Source organism: Notothenia rossii, assembly GCF_949606895.1.
Source record: "Notothenia rossii genome assembly, chromosome: 4".
Taxonomy (NCBI): domain Eukaryota; kingdom Metazoa; phylum Chordata; class Actinopteri; order Perciformes; family Nototheniidae; genus Notothenia; species Notothenia rossii.
The window spans coordinates 10,261,087-10,276,805 of NC_136902.1; the positions used below are offsets into that span (position 1 = coordinate 10,261,087).

Consider the following 15,719-nt stretch of genomic DNA (forward strand, 5'->3'; position numbering starts at 1 on the left):
TATGGAAGAACACAAACAAAAACACGTATAAAGAATATTAACAAAACATGATAACATAATGTTCTGTTTGTAATGTCGTTTAACATTTTAAATACTTTTTCTTACCTATACATACTGTTAATCTGAATCTGTTAAGTATTTAAAGTTGTCAAATAAATGAATTAGGACTAAAAGACTACACTATTTCTCTCTGAAATGTAGAAGTATAAAGCAGTAACGCAGAGTAAGCTTCAAATGGACACTAAAGAAACTTTAAAAAGAAGACAACCCATTGAACACATCATTATATGAACTCATTTTTAAAAGACACAAAGATATAATCTCAAACAACAACTCAGGGAAACAGTTTCCAATTTGAGGTTTTATTATTTGGAAAATTAAGTCTCAAAAAGTCAAGATACAATTGAATAACAAGAGCACACAAATTCAAAGTGAGATTTAATATATGGCATAATAATGCTTAAGATCTGTCAAAGAGTTTGCTCACACCAGCGATGACTCCAAATCAGCAGCAGGAAATCCATATCAGCCACAATGACAGGTTCAAGTAAGACAAGTAAATACAGTTTGTGTTAGTCCTTAAGTTAAAAGCAATTGAAAAAGAGTAGACACGCCTTTAAAAGAGAGAGTTAATAAGCAGTGATTTATCAACAGGAAATGTTAAACATCGAGCAAGGCAGTAAAATGATATCATTAAAACTACGATATACCCTCAGCCTAATGTGCACCCTCAAACTTAAATTAACCGACATCCTGAACACATTTAACACGTTTTTTTTTTATACAAAGCATTTAACACTGATGAACGAAAGAAGAGCTGAAAACAGAACCATTCCATTAAAGAATAATTCAAAATATTTATATATATATAAAAAAAAGAGGAAAATAATTGCAACCAATAGCACACGTTCACAATTAACACTAAAATTGGGTTTGCGGTGAGCAGTCTTAGCCGAATTAACCCAGTTCTTTCAAAGCAAAAACCACATTGTTTTTTTTTACATTTGTCGTGTTTTCTTCCAGTTACACAGGAGGTAAAGGTACGTACCAGAATCTATGCTAAGCTACATCACGGTGTGACACAAAGTAACATAGTAAATACAGAAAAGGTGGATTATTGTGGCCTTTTAAAAAGACCTCAACTATGCAGGCAAGCTACATGTCAAATCCATCCAGAATGATTTCTAAAAGTGTATGTACAACATCAAGGCTGCAGTCCGTTGGCATCTCAACATCTCAGACTCGTGACAGTTAGTTGGCTCAGATACAGTTCATAAATATTCTTTGAACCCAAAGGACTATCAACTACATAACCTAACATCTAATCCTGTTTCCTAATCCTGTTCAATCCTGGCATAATGTGGCAAAAGAAGAACATTTACATACAATTCAAAAACTACTTTACACCACATGTCCAGTACTTTCCTTCTTTTCCCTGTTTGAGAACACACACTGGACATGTTTACAGCTCTACACATCACCCACAGCACTGACCAATACCGATATCTATGTGGTGGAACTACATCAGAGACAAGAGGGACCAATTCAAGGTGCATACAGGTTATTTTTTTGTTGGTCATTTGGTAGGTGTGGGTGGGATTAAAAATCAACCGAGAGGCTGTGTGCAGGCGAAGGAAACATGCAGAGATGTCTATTCCCTTGTTACATAGTTGGAAATCTGGTACTCAAATCAAGGCTGGGTCATGATGCCAACACGTCACACTCCTTGGCATAACAAGTTATCCTTTCATACACAAGTATCCAGGTGTTCCAGGTCGTCGTTGTGGTTTCTCAGTCTCAGGTGGAGGTGTTTGTGTGTGCGTGCGTGTGCGTGTTTCTCAGTGTACGTCAGGTGCTGCGTGCGCTCGTCCATTCTGTGTATGGTGGTGGTTTCGTTTTGTAAGCCGGTGTTTCTGCCTCTAGGTGTGCATGATTCTATGTGTACCAGTGTGTATGAAACCTACAGCGCTGTGTAGAGGGGGGCCGACTATAGGAAAGCACTTGGGTTAGCTCGTGGATCCTTCTGGTTCCTGTAGCGCACGGCGAGCCACACTCCCAGGATCTGTTCAACACAGAAAGGGGAAATAAATAAAAAGGCATGTTCACACAGGAAAAGAGAATGAAATGTGTCAGCACTTGATCTCAAAATGAGCTTGGTGATGTAGAGCTGGTTGTTAAACTACTGTAGCTGGGTGACAGCCAACACATCAATACTGCCTCTACGAACGTATCCTGTTTGATATGAAATGTAATCGTCATATTCCACATCGAAGTGGAAAAGACCCCGAGGGAAGCAACCGAAGATAGATTCCTCTCAAAAGATGTGCGTATAGATTATAAAATATAATAAGACAAAGAGTATGACAAAAATGATAATGTGGACATATATCAAAATGAAGTGTAATATTGCTAATTTTCAGTTAAGAAATATTGCAATATTAAAATCTACAATTTCAGTGGAAAACATTAAACTTATACTTCAATGTCTTTTACGCCGGAGCCTCACAGCCCACTTGAGGAGCGCACAGGCTTAAAATGATCTCGGCATGATTGTGAACTGGTCATAGCCGTGTAGCCCACAGCTAAAGATTCATGGTGTCGGCTTATTTCAGTTATGTGCCGTGTGCAGGTCACGGCAAAAATGTTCTTTGATGTTGAACCACAACGCCATCTCAATGTTTATATTTAGAGAATATGTCACACACATAATAGGAAGTACAAATGTATTTTAAAGGTCCCATGTCATGCTTTTCCGGTTATTACCCGTCCCCTTTTGTGTTATGTAGCTTTTTATGCATGCAGAGTCATTAAGCCTCAAAGTACACCCTGTAGCGAGTAAAACTCTAACACAGAAAAGACCTGTCTATGCTGCCCCAGAACGCCTCGCTGGAGATTTCTCCTTTTCCAGTCATGCGGTTCCCGGAACCAAATGGACCAATCCACTGAGCTCCTCACACACCAGGACCTTTAGCGTACATTTTCAACTAACAGGGAGTCCCATTGACTTGCATAGAGCTCCCTGGTTGGTAATAGACGAGTTGGGATGGCGGAGAAATGCTCTCTGCAGACCCATTCTCACAGCGTTATAAACCTTTTTCTTACTCAATATCAAGCCACACTTATTGTTTTGACTTCGGCTGTGAGTGTTTGTGTGTGCTCAAAATGAGTTTCCCGCTGTCTCGCCAACCCGGAAACCACACCAGTAAGCCAGATCAGTGAGCAGCGAGCCTCGCAACGTCCCGACCAATCAGAGCACACTGGGCTCACAGGGAGGGGGGGGCAGGAGCTCCAACAAGCCGTTTAGGACAGAGAGTGAATACATGTAAGTTAACAGAGATGCTGTATGAGAAACCAATGTGAGTTTGGAACATTGCACAATGTAAATCTATTCTAGTAGACCTCAACAATGGAATTATGATCAGTGGAAATGGCCATGACCTGGGACCTTTAAACAAATATATATTAGCAAGACACTGTTGAAAATGCAGCGACTTAAACACCTCCATAAATGAACGGAGTAGCTGCTGTTGCCTATAGGTTTGTTTATTTAAGCCAGCACACAATTCCTAAGTATTTGCATTATGATAGTAAATATGTAGGTAGTTATGGACGCTTGTATTTGTTTGTGTATATTTTGTGAAATATATGTTGTAACTGCAGGTTTTAAAAAGGGCTATAAGGGTATTATTATGATTATCATAATCCCTCTGGCTTTTGCTCTCAGCATTGTACATGATTTCATTCAGTCACTTAACTCCTTTTCGCTCAAAGGGATGTTCATACAGTTGACTTCACTGTCTCTGTACGCAAACTGTTTATACTCCCTCTGAATGGAGGATATAACATCCATTCAGAGGGAGTATAAGTGGGTGATAAGCTACTAGGGCTGTAGTGAAGCTTGGAAGCTTCATTCATAACGCTGACATTCAAATGCCAAATCATCATTTGAGTTGCTGCGCAGATTGTTTATCTGCCTGTCTATTTGTTCTTTTAAACCTCGTTTTCAGCACAGCTGCAGATGAAGCTTAGGCTACATTCAGTACAACACATGTGGTGGGGGTGCCATGCAAGAATTGTTAATCGTTGTTAAGTCAAACAGTTAAGATGTTTAAAAAAAAAACAAATGTAATGCGTTCAGAGTGTTTGCTCTCCTGCCTGCTGTTTACAGGGCAGCAGCAACACAGCACCATGAATTACATTTATATCACCACAGATATATTAAAGTATGCTATTGGTCACAGTTCAAAATGTCGGTGTTAAAGTTCACCAAAGTTAGACTGAACCCAAAATATTTGCACATATTTATTTTGCCCTCGCAAGCAATTGTCCACTGATTGTAACGATGGATGAATTGATGTTGCCTCTTTTAATGGTCCGAAAATCTAAACTGACAACCTTGAGATTCCTGGATTATTCGCTCTCTGAGAAAACACCAATATGAACTTGATGGATAATCTTTATTATTACATGGCTTAGTTGAATACTCGATACTGATTGGTCAATTCAGAACACGTGACACGTTGCTAATCCAGAACAGACAGACCGCTGTCAAGGACTTATTGATTTAAGGACGCTCACATCTGCACAAAGAAGTCCGTTCGATTTAACTGTGAACAGTTTGGCCGAACTTTCAAACTGGGACAAGAAAACAGCGGAGAAGTAACGGGGCAGAAACCCTCCTTTTTACGCAACCGTCCAGACATAGACATCAAACGGCCAAACATATTCAGTGTGCAGTTACTTTGGCATTAGGGCAGGGATATCTAGATACTTTCCAAGGTTTGACATAATGAATTGTGCTACTTTTAAAGCAAGCAACGATGTTTTCAAATCTGTAATCAAAAAGCTCATTAAAAACGCTATCGAAGCAGTTCCTGCTACGTAGTTCAAACAGTAACAACGGACTATTTTTCTTAGCGGATGCATTTCATTTAAAATCAATCATAGGATACTACTTTTTAAATCAATAAAAACATTTTCTAAATCTATAAAAGCATTTCAATTAATATTGGGAGTCATATCGTTACTTTGTTGAGAATGTGGCCGTGTAATAAGCGGGATAATGTGCAGCGACACGTCGGGATCCTGATCAGCCTGTCGCGCGTTCTTTTCCCCATAATGACCGCCTCGCTGCACGTTATCCCTTACTTATATGAGCAGATGTAGGTTTGTAGAACGGACACTCACCTCTGTGAAGCTGAAGAAGAGTCCGACACCCCCGAGGATCTTCAGAGCCTCGGTTGCATGATTCAGCATTTTATCCCCGCAGGTGAAACAGCTAGTGTTAATTTTGCATGCCTGGAAGCAAAGACACAGAAAAGAGGCCTTGAGTCTTCAGCTGGTGTTATCAGCCGAGGCAGCGTTCTCTACCAAAATCTATTCTGAGAACTTCAGAAAGTTGACTGCTTTTAACTTACCCTGGGGGTATATTGTGTAACAGGATTTATACAGTGAGACTGCAGCAGTTATCTCTGATGCAGTAACATTTGTATTTAAAGAACCCCTTATATAATGTCTGAGATACAGAATGTGCATTTTGTTTCGTTACACAGAAACCTAACTCCGGGGTTACACCGGTTCAGCCATTTGTCTTGATGAAGATGTGACCATGTTGACATGTTAGGGTGCATTCACACCTAATAGTCCGTTTCTCTGGTGCGCATCAGACCACAGTTTGTTACATTGTTTCATTTTTCAGAAGGTTCGATTTCCGTTCACAGGCAAAATTCAAACGGACTATAAACTTTAAACACAAGTCATGTGCACGGAAATGCTGTTCAACCATTGGTCAGACATTAAGGGAGTAAAAACGCAAATCCCTGCAATTTCTACCGGAGCCTCCGCCATGGAGCATCGGCAGGTTATTTTCATGCTGCTGTTAATCTGGAGATCAACAGACACTAGCGGCCCGTGCATACGATTATATAATCAGACAACGTGCGTTAAAAAACATTATAATATAATGAGAGACGTTCTGCAGTCAGGAGGGGCGTTTCACCGACGACAGGTGTTCTTACTTTTATGTAGTTGAAGGAGAATTTTTACTTTACACGACACTGTTCAACACTTCATTCTGCTTCACTCTTTAAAGGTGGGGTAGGTAAGTTTGAGAAACCGGCTCGAGATACACTTTTTGTTATATTCCATGGAATGTTCTTAACATCCCGATAGCAATGAATATATTAAATGCGTTGACAATAAATACATAAAAAAATGTCATCTGTGGAAGCCGTAGTACTGTAAAAAGCACGACCAATCATCTGAGCCGGCCCGGCTAAAATAACTGGATGGGCTATCTGCCTGTCAGCCTTCCATCTGTGCACAAACTTATCCCGTGCCCTCATTGGTCATGTGTGCGTTCGTGTGTGTTGGAGGAGGGGCTCTGTGAGGAAGTCTGAAGGAAGGGGCAGATTTTTTTCACCTGCGTAGTTTTGAAATTATTGCGCACCTACCTACCCTACCTTTAACTAAACAACCGCAGATGTCTTGAAAGACTCTTTCGCTAAAGAGTTATTAAGACATCCGCGTTCTTGTGACACGTAAATACTACGCTTCCTATGTTTTGGTGCGGACTGCGTTCACACCAGCAATGAACCGCTACAGAGTTCGCAAGCAAGCATTCCGTGGCCACCTATTTTAGCGGACCAGAGTCCGGTTGTTTAGTTCACTTAAGAGGTCGGACTGTGTTCACACCGACCCAAATGAACCGCACCAAGCGGCTACATGCACCAGGGTTCGATTCAACCGGACTATAAAAGGCTGGTGTGAATGCACTCTTAGACTCACAGCGGGGCAGTACAGCAGGTCCTGTTCAAACTGAATGAGGGTGGAGGTGGAGTTGAGCAGCCCGCAGCAGTTCAGTTGGATCTCCAGGTCCGTCTTCGTCTTGTTTTCCAACATTCCCCAAGTGGAATTCAGAAGTGTCTCCTGCAAATAAGACAACAGTTGAATCCAGTTTCCTGCAGTCTCAAAACTATTGGTTGTAGTCTCAAAACAATGTATGTATGCAGACATAAAGAGAGTTATCTCACCTGCTGCCCACGGTTCATTGCCAAGCAGGAACAGGAAACTCCAAATTGGAACAGGAAAACGATGAAAAGAATCACCATGTACTGAGGAGCAAAGCTAAGGAAAGTGCGAGAACATGGAAAATGCAACTACATTTCCAAATCAGTGACATTTAACTGCATCTGACCCCGAATAAGGATACAAAGAAGAGCAGGACTTGGTGGTGGTGTATCGCTCCGATGAATCCAACGATAGCGATGAGCAGCAGGAACACGCCCACTGCGATGACCCCTCCTATGATGTGGATGCTCGACACCAAGCCGAACCCCTTCCCCCATGCTGCCACCCCGATCAGCAGCAGCCCCACCAGCTGAGGAGAGCAGGAGAGGAAGTTAACCAGAGTCGGCTGAGGCAGCGGGCATTTAGTGGGACTGAGCTCATCATGAAGTCACGTTAACCGCTACCACAAATAACAGTCATCTTTTAAATACAAGTTACTTATGTTTGTAGGTCTTTAAGAACCCTGTGAGGATTCAAATACAAGTGCAAGCCTACTAAATAATGCTAAATAATGCAGATGAAGCACAGTCACAGAAAAAAGCTGACTCAAAGTTGAAATGCTAATAACTCTTCACACGCCTCTGGCTCATGAGACTGCTGGTATCTGGGGAATTTCCAATGATCTAACAACAATGAAATCGTTGTTACATTTTTATTTATTTAATTGATGAAGACTTTTCTTTTTGCCGCTGCTTTTAAATTGAACTATTTACATCTTAAACTGCACTGTAAACTTGAATTAATGTATGTTGTCTTTTAATGTTTATTTTATTATCTTTGCTTTTTAATGACTGTTTTTAAATGCCATTTGCTTAATGTCTTTCATGTTTGTAAAGCACTTTGAATTGCCTTGTGTTGAAAGGTGCTATATAAATAAAGTTGCCTTGATGACTATACAAAAGAAATATAACTTTACAATTCATTTTTGATTGATTGTTGCCTGATCACAAAAGGTTGAACTTTCTCATGAAGAGGCTTCTTGTCCTTCTTGCCTTTATACGTCTTCCGTCACTGCTCTGGTTCTAATCAGCAGCATCACTCTCGTGACATTGAGTGACTCATCTGCCAACAGGATTTCTGGCATGTGCACATGCTCCAAAGTTTTGTGACAGGGTGGGGGGTGCCTGAAGAGTTCCCTTCGGCAGCAGTGAGGCTAGCACTGTGTCACAACAGAAAGCAAACAACGCAATGCTACCTTTACCCCCACGGTGCATACCTGGCAGGCTTAGAAAGGGTTACGACAGCAGGTGAACGTGAGACACAATTAAGACGATTTTAACACTATCAAGAAGTGTTTTATAATCTCTAAAAATATTAGGAATGCATCTCATGATGATAAAGATATTGTAGTTGCCAAAACCTTTAATTATTATACTACAATATTAGGGCTTATTAATCTATTATTATTCTGACAGTTATATTCTCAACTACACGTACGTTATACTATATGTTCCTTTTGTTGATTCAAAATACCAACAAATTATATATCTTTTTTAAATAAAAAGGCAAAGAAATGCCTAAAATCCTCCCTTTTAAGAAGTTAGATCTATTAATTATATTGTATAAATAGGATTAAAACAATTGTATTTTGTTAAACTAATTTCGTACATTTGTTTGTTGGCACCTTAATAATAATCTAATTGTTTCATTGGTAGTCTCTTTCCAGCAGATACATTTCCCTCTGACATGTAACGTTCTTATCTGAATGGGCTAATCTACTCACCTCAATATACATAGGAATTGCAGATAAAAAAAGACAGGTCAGTTAAACATTAATGCTCTGTTGCCCACTGACACACGTTGACCAACAATACTTAACAAATGGCAGTGTGAACAATTCAGTAACGTAACAGTGAGTGACACAGTGAGAGACTAAAACCAAATACACAGCTGTCAATGTGCCACAATGCAACAGCCCAGCAAAACAACATCGTTTTGGTTATGGAAATCATTTCTTATATCCTCACCTCAGTGCCTTGAAAAAGCTGTCAAGCACACTGACATGGCAGAGAGGTGAAACATATAGCCTGGTTTCAAAATGTAGGAATTATCAGGTGCAAAAGAAACTATTTGCACAATGATGTTGTTATCTTGATCCATTATGTACAGGGGACCTCATTATTTAAAATGATCAAATCAAAGATTGTTTGTTAGCTGTAGGTCCCATATGTTATCAAAAAATACTTGTTTCTTAACAAAATGTTAAGGTTAAACCATTCTAAATCGTTATAGTGACATATTTTGATGAATATCTGGATATATTAATGTTCGTATCATCCCATGCCTTTGACAGCTGGTTATTTTTAAATTGACATTTTTAAGGCAATCAACCTAATTTCACTTCCTTTAAATATAAGGAAGAGCAGAGTAAAAAATAACATAATCCACACCATTAACCAAAGCCTAAATATCCATTGTTATTAAGTACAGTCTCTCAGTTTAACCATCAGTTCAGGGTGAGTTAGCTGTGGTGAAGTCAACATGTTGACTACCACAACTCACATGACTGACACACAAACAAACTCTGAACCGATACAATCTAGCTGTGACAGGCTCGGGTGGCTAATGACAAGAGGCGATGTGGTGATAAACCATTCAAGAATCTCAATTTCACATTTAATTTGTTAAGGGGGTCAGCCGGCCTCCCAGCTAACGGTAGCTTCGTACACATAATGGCGATAGCTTACAGGCTAGCTAAAATAACTACATGTCTATCTACATAGCTACCGTACACTAGAAATTGCTAACGTTTTAAAATATACACCAAAGAGAAAATACTTCATACCTTTAATTGGCTGCAAAATAAAAGCATAACATATGAAACAAAAGACAAAATCAGTCATCTTTCTGTGTCGTAGCTAACGTTGCTAGCTAGTTGTCATTTATTCAGAAGCTAGTAAGGCTAAGCTAACGGTTCTAGCTCAAAGTTAGCATGATGATCCATTTTGAACACTCACCATGTACACCACATTCAGGGAACAAAGCGCATTTTTGGAACAGGTGAAGCCGCCACAGACCATATTCGAAAAACCTCTATGGGCTAATTAATAAATAAAGATGAATATAATAAAATAAAAGGTCTCTCCGGAGCGCTAAACGTCTGGACTCAAATGTTTTTGGTCAGCGGAGAGGGCGTCGCTGATGACGTAAACACTGCATCTGACGTAAGGGGGTAAAAAGACCATACGTCATCGTTTTAGGGCAAAAGACAAATCTGGAAAAATCTGTAATGATAAAGAAAATAATGTCTTAATATTTAAACTATATGTTAAATTCTACCTATCCAATATTTCAGCCTGTTCTGAAGTGCTTTGGATTCCAATTCTACACATTTTTAGTTATGATCCAGCACATTTTAAGGGATCTTTGTTTTAGATGTAACCTATATTTAAAAAAACATATGGGGGGTGGGGGGAAAGTGATTGAACACACATATGTTGGATTACATATAGACTTCAGTCACAAATTACCATGAATTTATCTTGAAGAAATGGCAACCACAAACAAAACAAAGTACAAAAAACAAGTGCAAATGCAAACTAGCTGTGAAAACTAGGCTATTGTCTTAACTTAAATTAGTTGAATATTTATTTTCAGTGTTTCATAGCATACATATAACCAAACACTGCGTTTGGAATCATCATGTGTTGAGATTTTGAATATGGAAAGTTAAGCTGTTCTTAAAAACATGTACAAAAAACAAACAATAAAATAACATTAAAACATTTAAAAGGGTTTAAAGGACTGGAGATGGAGGTGTGTGTGTGTGTGTGTGTGTGTGTGTGTGTGTGTGTGTGTGTGTGTGTGTGTGTGTGTGTGTGTGTGTGTGTGTGTGTGTGTGTGTGTGTGTGTGTGTGTGTGTGTGTGTGTGTGTGTGTGTGTGTGTGAGCACGTTGCATTTTATAAGAACTCTGTGGCGATGACAGGACACTTGTTACACAATGACAATGAGGCCTGCACATCAGGGGGACATCTGTTCTACAGCATGACCTACAAAAAAACAGGGAAATGTTGAGTTCTGTTTTATATTAAAAGTCATGTATTTCCTCATAAATTGGATTTCTAACCAATTCCGCAAATAGCACGGTTCAGAAAGTTAATCTCTAATTTCCTGTTGCTGTGGAGCATGGAGCTGCTCATATTGAATTACAAACCAGAACATAAACATTCGTATCTGACTCACTGCCAACTTAGTTTTCTCAACAACAAAAACATCTGAATATGATTGCTAAAATGTGTGTGAATAGATAACATGATTGCAAACAAGCAACATGTAACTTTTGTTGAAATAGACTTGTGGTTTGAAAAGAGAAAAGTATTGTGTAATTTGAATATTCTCACAAGCTTAATCATCTTGTTTCACATGTTAAAAGGCTCTGCAGAATTATGACAGCACATCCTGATACCTAATGTGTGGCGTAATGTTAGGCCAACACATCCTTTAACAGGGGCTTCCATAGAAATACTCACTAAGCTTATAACTGTAAGCCTACATATAAGATCAGAATCAGAAATCCTTTATATGTCCAACAGCGGGGACATGTTACAACTGCAAAGGGACAGCATTGAAAGGCAGCATTAAAAGTAGCCTACTATCAAGTTAGTACACAACCTCTGACATCAGTGAATATTTCACAGCTCAAAGTGTCTTATAGCCAAGATTCAACACATTAACTGTTATCAAAGTTTCAGAATGAATGTGTTTTTACATTATTGTTTCTTTATTATTGGCAGTGAAGACTGTTGTGTGAGCCAACGGCAGCTATCGTCATCTTTTCACTTGTGTTGCCGCAGCATTCAGAGCTGCCGTGTATTCTGAAAATATGGTTTGAAATAAGGAAGTGAATTCAGTTCAGTTTGAACCTGAGGAGGAAACTGAGACACTTTGTCGTGCGCTGACTTTGTGGTCTGTGAGAACGAGAGAGACACACTGAGGCGCAGCAGCTTCTTTTACTGCGTCCTTAAAAGTTTGCGTTCGTCTTGTGAGAACAAGGGCAGCCGGGAGTTCAAATGGGCTGAAGCGAGGCTCTTTAAGCTTCAGTTTAAAAAAGAGATCCATGTGTCAGGATGAACAACAGCAAGTCAGTCAACTCCACTGCAATAAGAGCAGAGATCAAGAGGTATGAGTCTCTCCAGAGTGCAATCAACAGACTCTCCAAGCAGTTTGAAAGAGTGGAAAATCCACAGCTGCGTTCAGGTCTTAAAGTGTTCCTGCACAGCATTCAAGGTAAGCTCATCTTCGTTGTTTCTCAGGAAGAAAGCTACATGTTACCTGTATGCTAAGGTTTGTATCGACAGGTGCATGATCTAACTCTCAGGGTGTTCACTTTAAATGATTTCTTGTCATCATTAACAGGAAATATCTTTTAGTTCACAGTCAGTTTTTCTCTTCATCCACATTATATTTGGTGTGTTGGGTAACATGATAGCGTAGGTGATAGATATGTGCTTCCTGTGTCAGTCAGTGTGTCTCATTCGGGGAAGTTGACGCGCATTTTCATTCTCATTTCACTCTGGGGACAAAAATCCACCTCCTGTCGTCCGGCCGTTTATTTATTATCTGTCAGCCTCTGGACACGAGGAGACCAATGGCAACATCCCTCAGCAGCCATCGCCATGGCAGCAGGATGAAACCTGCTGTGCGGCCTACTTCCTGTCTGCCATTCTGCAACTGCCCTCAAAGCCACTTCCTTTCAGACAAACAGAGGCCTTTTACATGAGAAACTGATCAGTTTGACATCATTTCCCCTTAATCTGTACTTCCCACCTTTTCTTGTTAATGTGACACAATGTGCTACTGTCGAGTTCTCTTTGCTCACATGCAACATTGTACTTTAAAAGATGCACATAGGATCCTTTGATTAAGAAAAAGCTGCAACCACAAAGTAAGAGCATGTTGTTATAAGTAAAAAAAAGTCATGCATTTCAAATTCTTCATAAGCAAAATGTACTTAAAATATAAAAATAAAAGTACTTTTAGTATTTGAAAACTAAGCTCATTTACTCGAGTACTGAACAATGTTAATGTACTTGTACTTTACTTGAATATTTCCATTACCGTTATACTTTCACTTACTTAGAAATATTGCATTCATTGCTCAATAACAGTTATCTGAGGGTTGAAGTAACATTTCAGATTTGACGTAGAAATCGAAATAATAACATAACAAAATGTATACTTACATGTTAAAAAATAGTTATTGTTTTAAGCCTACTCTGCATTTAAGGATACTGTTGATACTGTTTTCCCATTACCTAAGCAGAATTGTAAATGCAATATTTTTTGTACTTGTAGTTGAATATTTTTTTATACTGAGTCATACTTCATCCACCTGCTGAATCACAGCGAAACCAAACCTGAGCATAACAAATCATACACATAACTGGAAACACCAGTGCAGTTTTGTGTCATAATGCATCAATAGTGCAGTCACAACATTAGATTTTCACCAAAAATAATATATTATAAAGTCATTATAGTGATGTCTAATGAAAACGTTATGCTTCCTGTCAAATCCATCTAACGTTTTTGTGCGTTTTTAACCGTTTCTGGCAAATTAATTACATTCAAAATACGATCGTGGAGTAAATCTATAACAATAACTTTCTAATGGATTATTAGCATTATTATATTAACATCATTATATCACAGTTACGTCAATACCCGTATATCCCAACACATATCATATTCACCAAATCATGTTTGTCTGTAAAGGAAAATCAATGATAGTAAAGTATTTCCCTTTTGTAATGTATCGTTGATGTTTAAAGCTGTAGAAATAAAGTAAAGGACACATACCTTGGGATTGTACCTGACAGCTTTACACTGTGGTCAGATCGGGTGGAATATAATAACCAGTTTACGTTTTGATTTAATCCGTCCATTCATTAGCTGTTTGTGTGTGAAATGAGGGTCAATCAGCCCCCGGGTGGATTTTGGTAAAGCTTTGAGGTCTTTTTAGGATCTGGCAGACCTTTACACGCTCCCAAAAGCACGTCCTCTCTGTGTTAAAACATTCATCTGAATATTTTCTTTGTATAATTAGGCTGCTGGAGAGAGGATCAAAGTCAGTGTATCCTCCACGGGGGCCTGGATCTGTGAATGTAGGGTTCACTGGGGCTAAGAAAAGATCCACCTCTCTTTTTCAGTTTTTTGGACTTAATAAGCGTGTGGGATGTGGTCGACTGACCGTGTGCCAGAGTAAAGGAAGGGGATGGAGATGGAGATGGAGAAAAGGGTTGAGGTGGAGCTAAATGAAGGCCTTTAAATGTGAATCTGACTGGTGGTGTTCACTACAGCATGGCAGCAGAGCGAGGGGTGAAAGATAGAAAGGACAGCTTCCAGTGAAGGAGAAATGAAAAACCACCCAGCATGACCACTGCCCTTGGCCAGCGTCCATCTGACAGCACACGCTCATAGGTGTGTGTGTGTGCGTGTGTGTGCTTAGCCTATATGCATGCACGTGAGTCTCTTCACTGAGAGTGTTTCTAAAAAGTATTTGACTGAAGACAAGCTGATTGTCTGTGTTTCATACAGTATGTGGGTTTCTATTTCACAATAATTAGATTCACTGTGCAGCAGTGCAGGCTGCAGCAGCCCGACGTGCACTTTAACTCACCCAGTCTTCACGCTTCATGTTTAAATTGGATTTTTACACATGTATTACGTCACGCCGCCTGTTAGGATTTATACCTTTCTGAGGTTTTTAATCGAGACTCTATTTCAGTGGTGGAGGGTGCTGTCCTCTCTCAGGTCGTGTGTTTTCCCCTTGAGCCAAAGGCAGTGTGTTGTCAGGGGTCTTTTGTATTCAGAGGGAGTAGTTATTGCCCTCTCCCTGACTGTGAAGGGAGGGGGGGAGGGCGGGCCGAGCAGGTGGACAGTCAGATCGTGTATTATGGAGGGAGGCTGGTGCACTGTGGGGAAATGCATCCTCTGATTTCACATCAAGGATTTGTTTTTGTATCAGATAGCGATTAACATGAAATTACACCCGGCAGTAATGAGAGATGGATGTGTGTAATCACGTTTGCTGCAGTGATTCTGTTGTTGCATGCAGAATAACTGCAGCAGTTTTTCTTACTTCATAAATTCCTAACTCTTTGTTGACAATGAGCCGAATATAAATGTGTTTATTGGAACTATTTCAATAATGCAGTCATTGTTTAAGTTTTTGAGTAAAAGGTCAAACATATTATGGTTTCAGCTTCTTCAAATGTGAGCATGTGTGGCTTTTTCTTGTCCTGTATTATAGAAACGTTGATTTCTAAATGTCAGTTGGACTAAATGTGAAATTCAATGACATCAATTTGGCCTCTTGTAAATTGTTAGGGACATTTTTCGGAACATTTCCTGATATGATGGACAAAATTATTAATTGAGAAAAATAATATTGGAAGATGATTGCATGATGAAATATTTGGTTTTATTATAGTGTATGCACAAAGAGGTTGTAAATGAGTTACTGCATCTAAATCAAAAGGACACACAGATGTGTTCACCTACTTTAAATCGACATTTATCCTATAAGCTAGGATTAAATGGATGTCCTTTTTAATCACACAGAAATAGCAATATATCTGTTTAATATGTTTTTGCATTCTGTGGTCCAATTATTGATGTCCAATATGCTCTGTTTCATGCTGCGAGCCCA

At 39.3% G+C, this 15,719-nt stretch overlaps 2 protein-coding genes across 3 annotated transcripts in view; one reads left to right on the forward strand and one right to left on the reverse strand.

Annotated features, from left to right (window-relative positions):
* Positions 1-346: 346 nt before the first annotated feature.
* Positions 347-10,215, reverse strand: tspan31 (tetraspanin 31). Its single transcript, XM_079676795.1, has 6 exons — positions 10,026-10,215; positions 7,211-7,378; positions 7,032-7,112; positions 6,787-6,927; positions 5,188-5,298; positions 347-2,062 (listed from the first exon to the last, which is right to left on the reverse strand). The coding sequence occupies exons 1-6, from the start codon at positions 10,086-10,088 to the stop codon at positions 1,988-1,990; spliced, it is 639 nt and encodes a 212-aa protein (XP_079532921.1). The 5' UTR covers positions 10,089-10,215; the 3' UTR covers positions 347-1,987.
* Positions 10,216-11,933: 1,718 nt separating this feature from the next.
* Positions 11,934-15,719, forward strand: part of agap2 (ArfGAP with GTPase domain, ankyrin repeat and PH domain 2) — a 30,867-nt gene continuing 27,081 nt past the window's right edge. For both annotated transcript variants that reach the window (XM_079676045.1, XM_079676046.1), the window contains exon 1: positions 11,934-12,295. In XM_079676045.1, the coding sequence (XP_079532171.1) occupies positions 12,136-12,295 (160 nt within the window). In that variant the 5' untranslated portion in view covers positions 11,934-12,135. The remainder of the gene's footprint in view (positions 12,296-15,719) is intronic.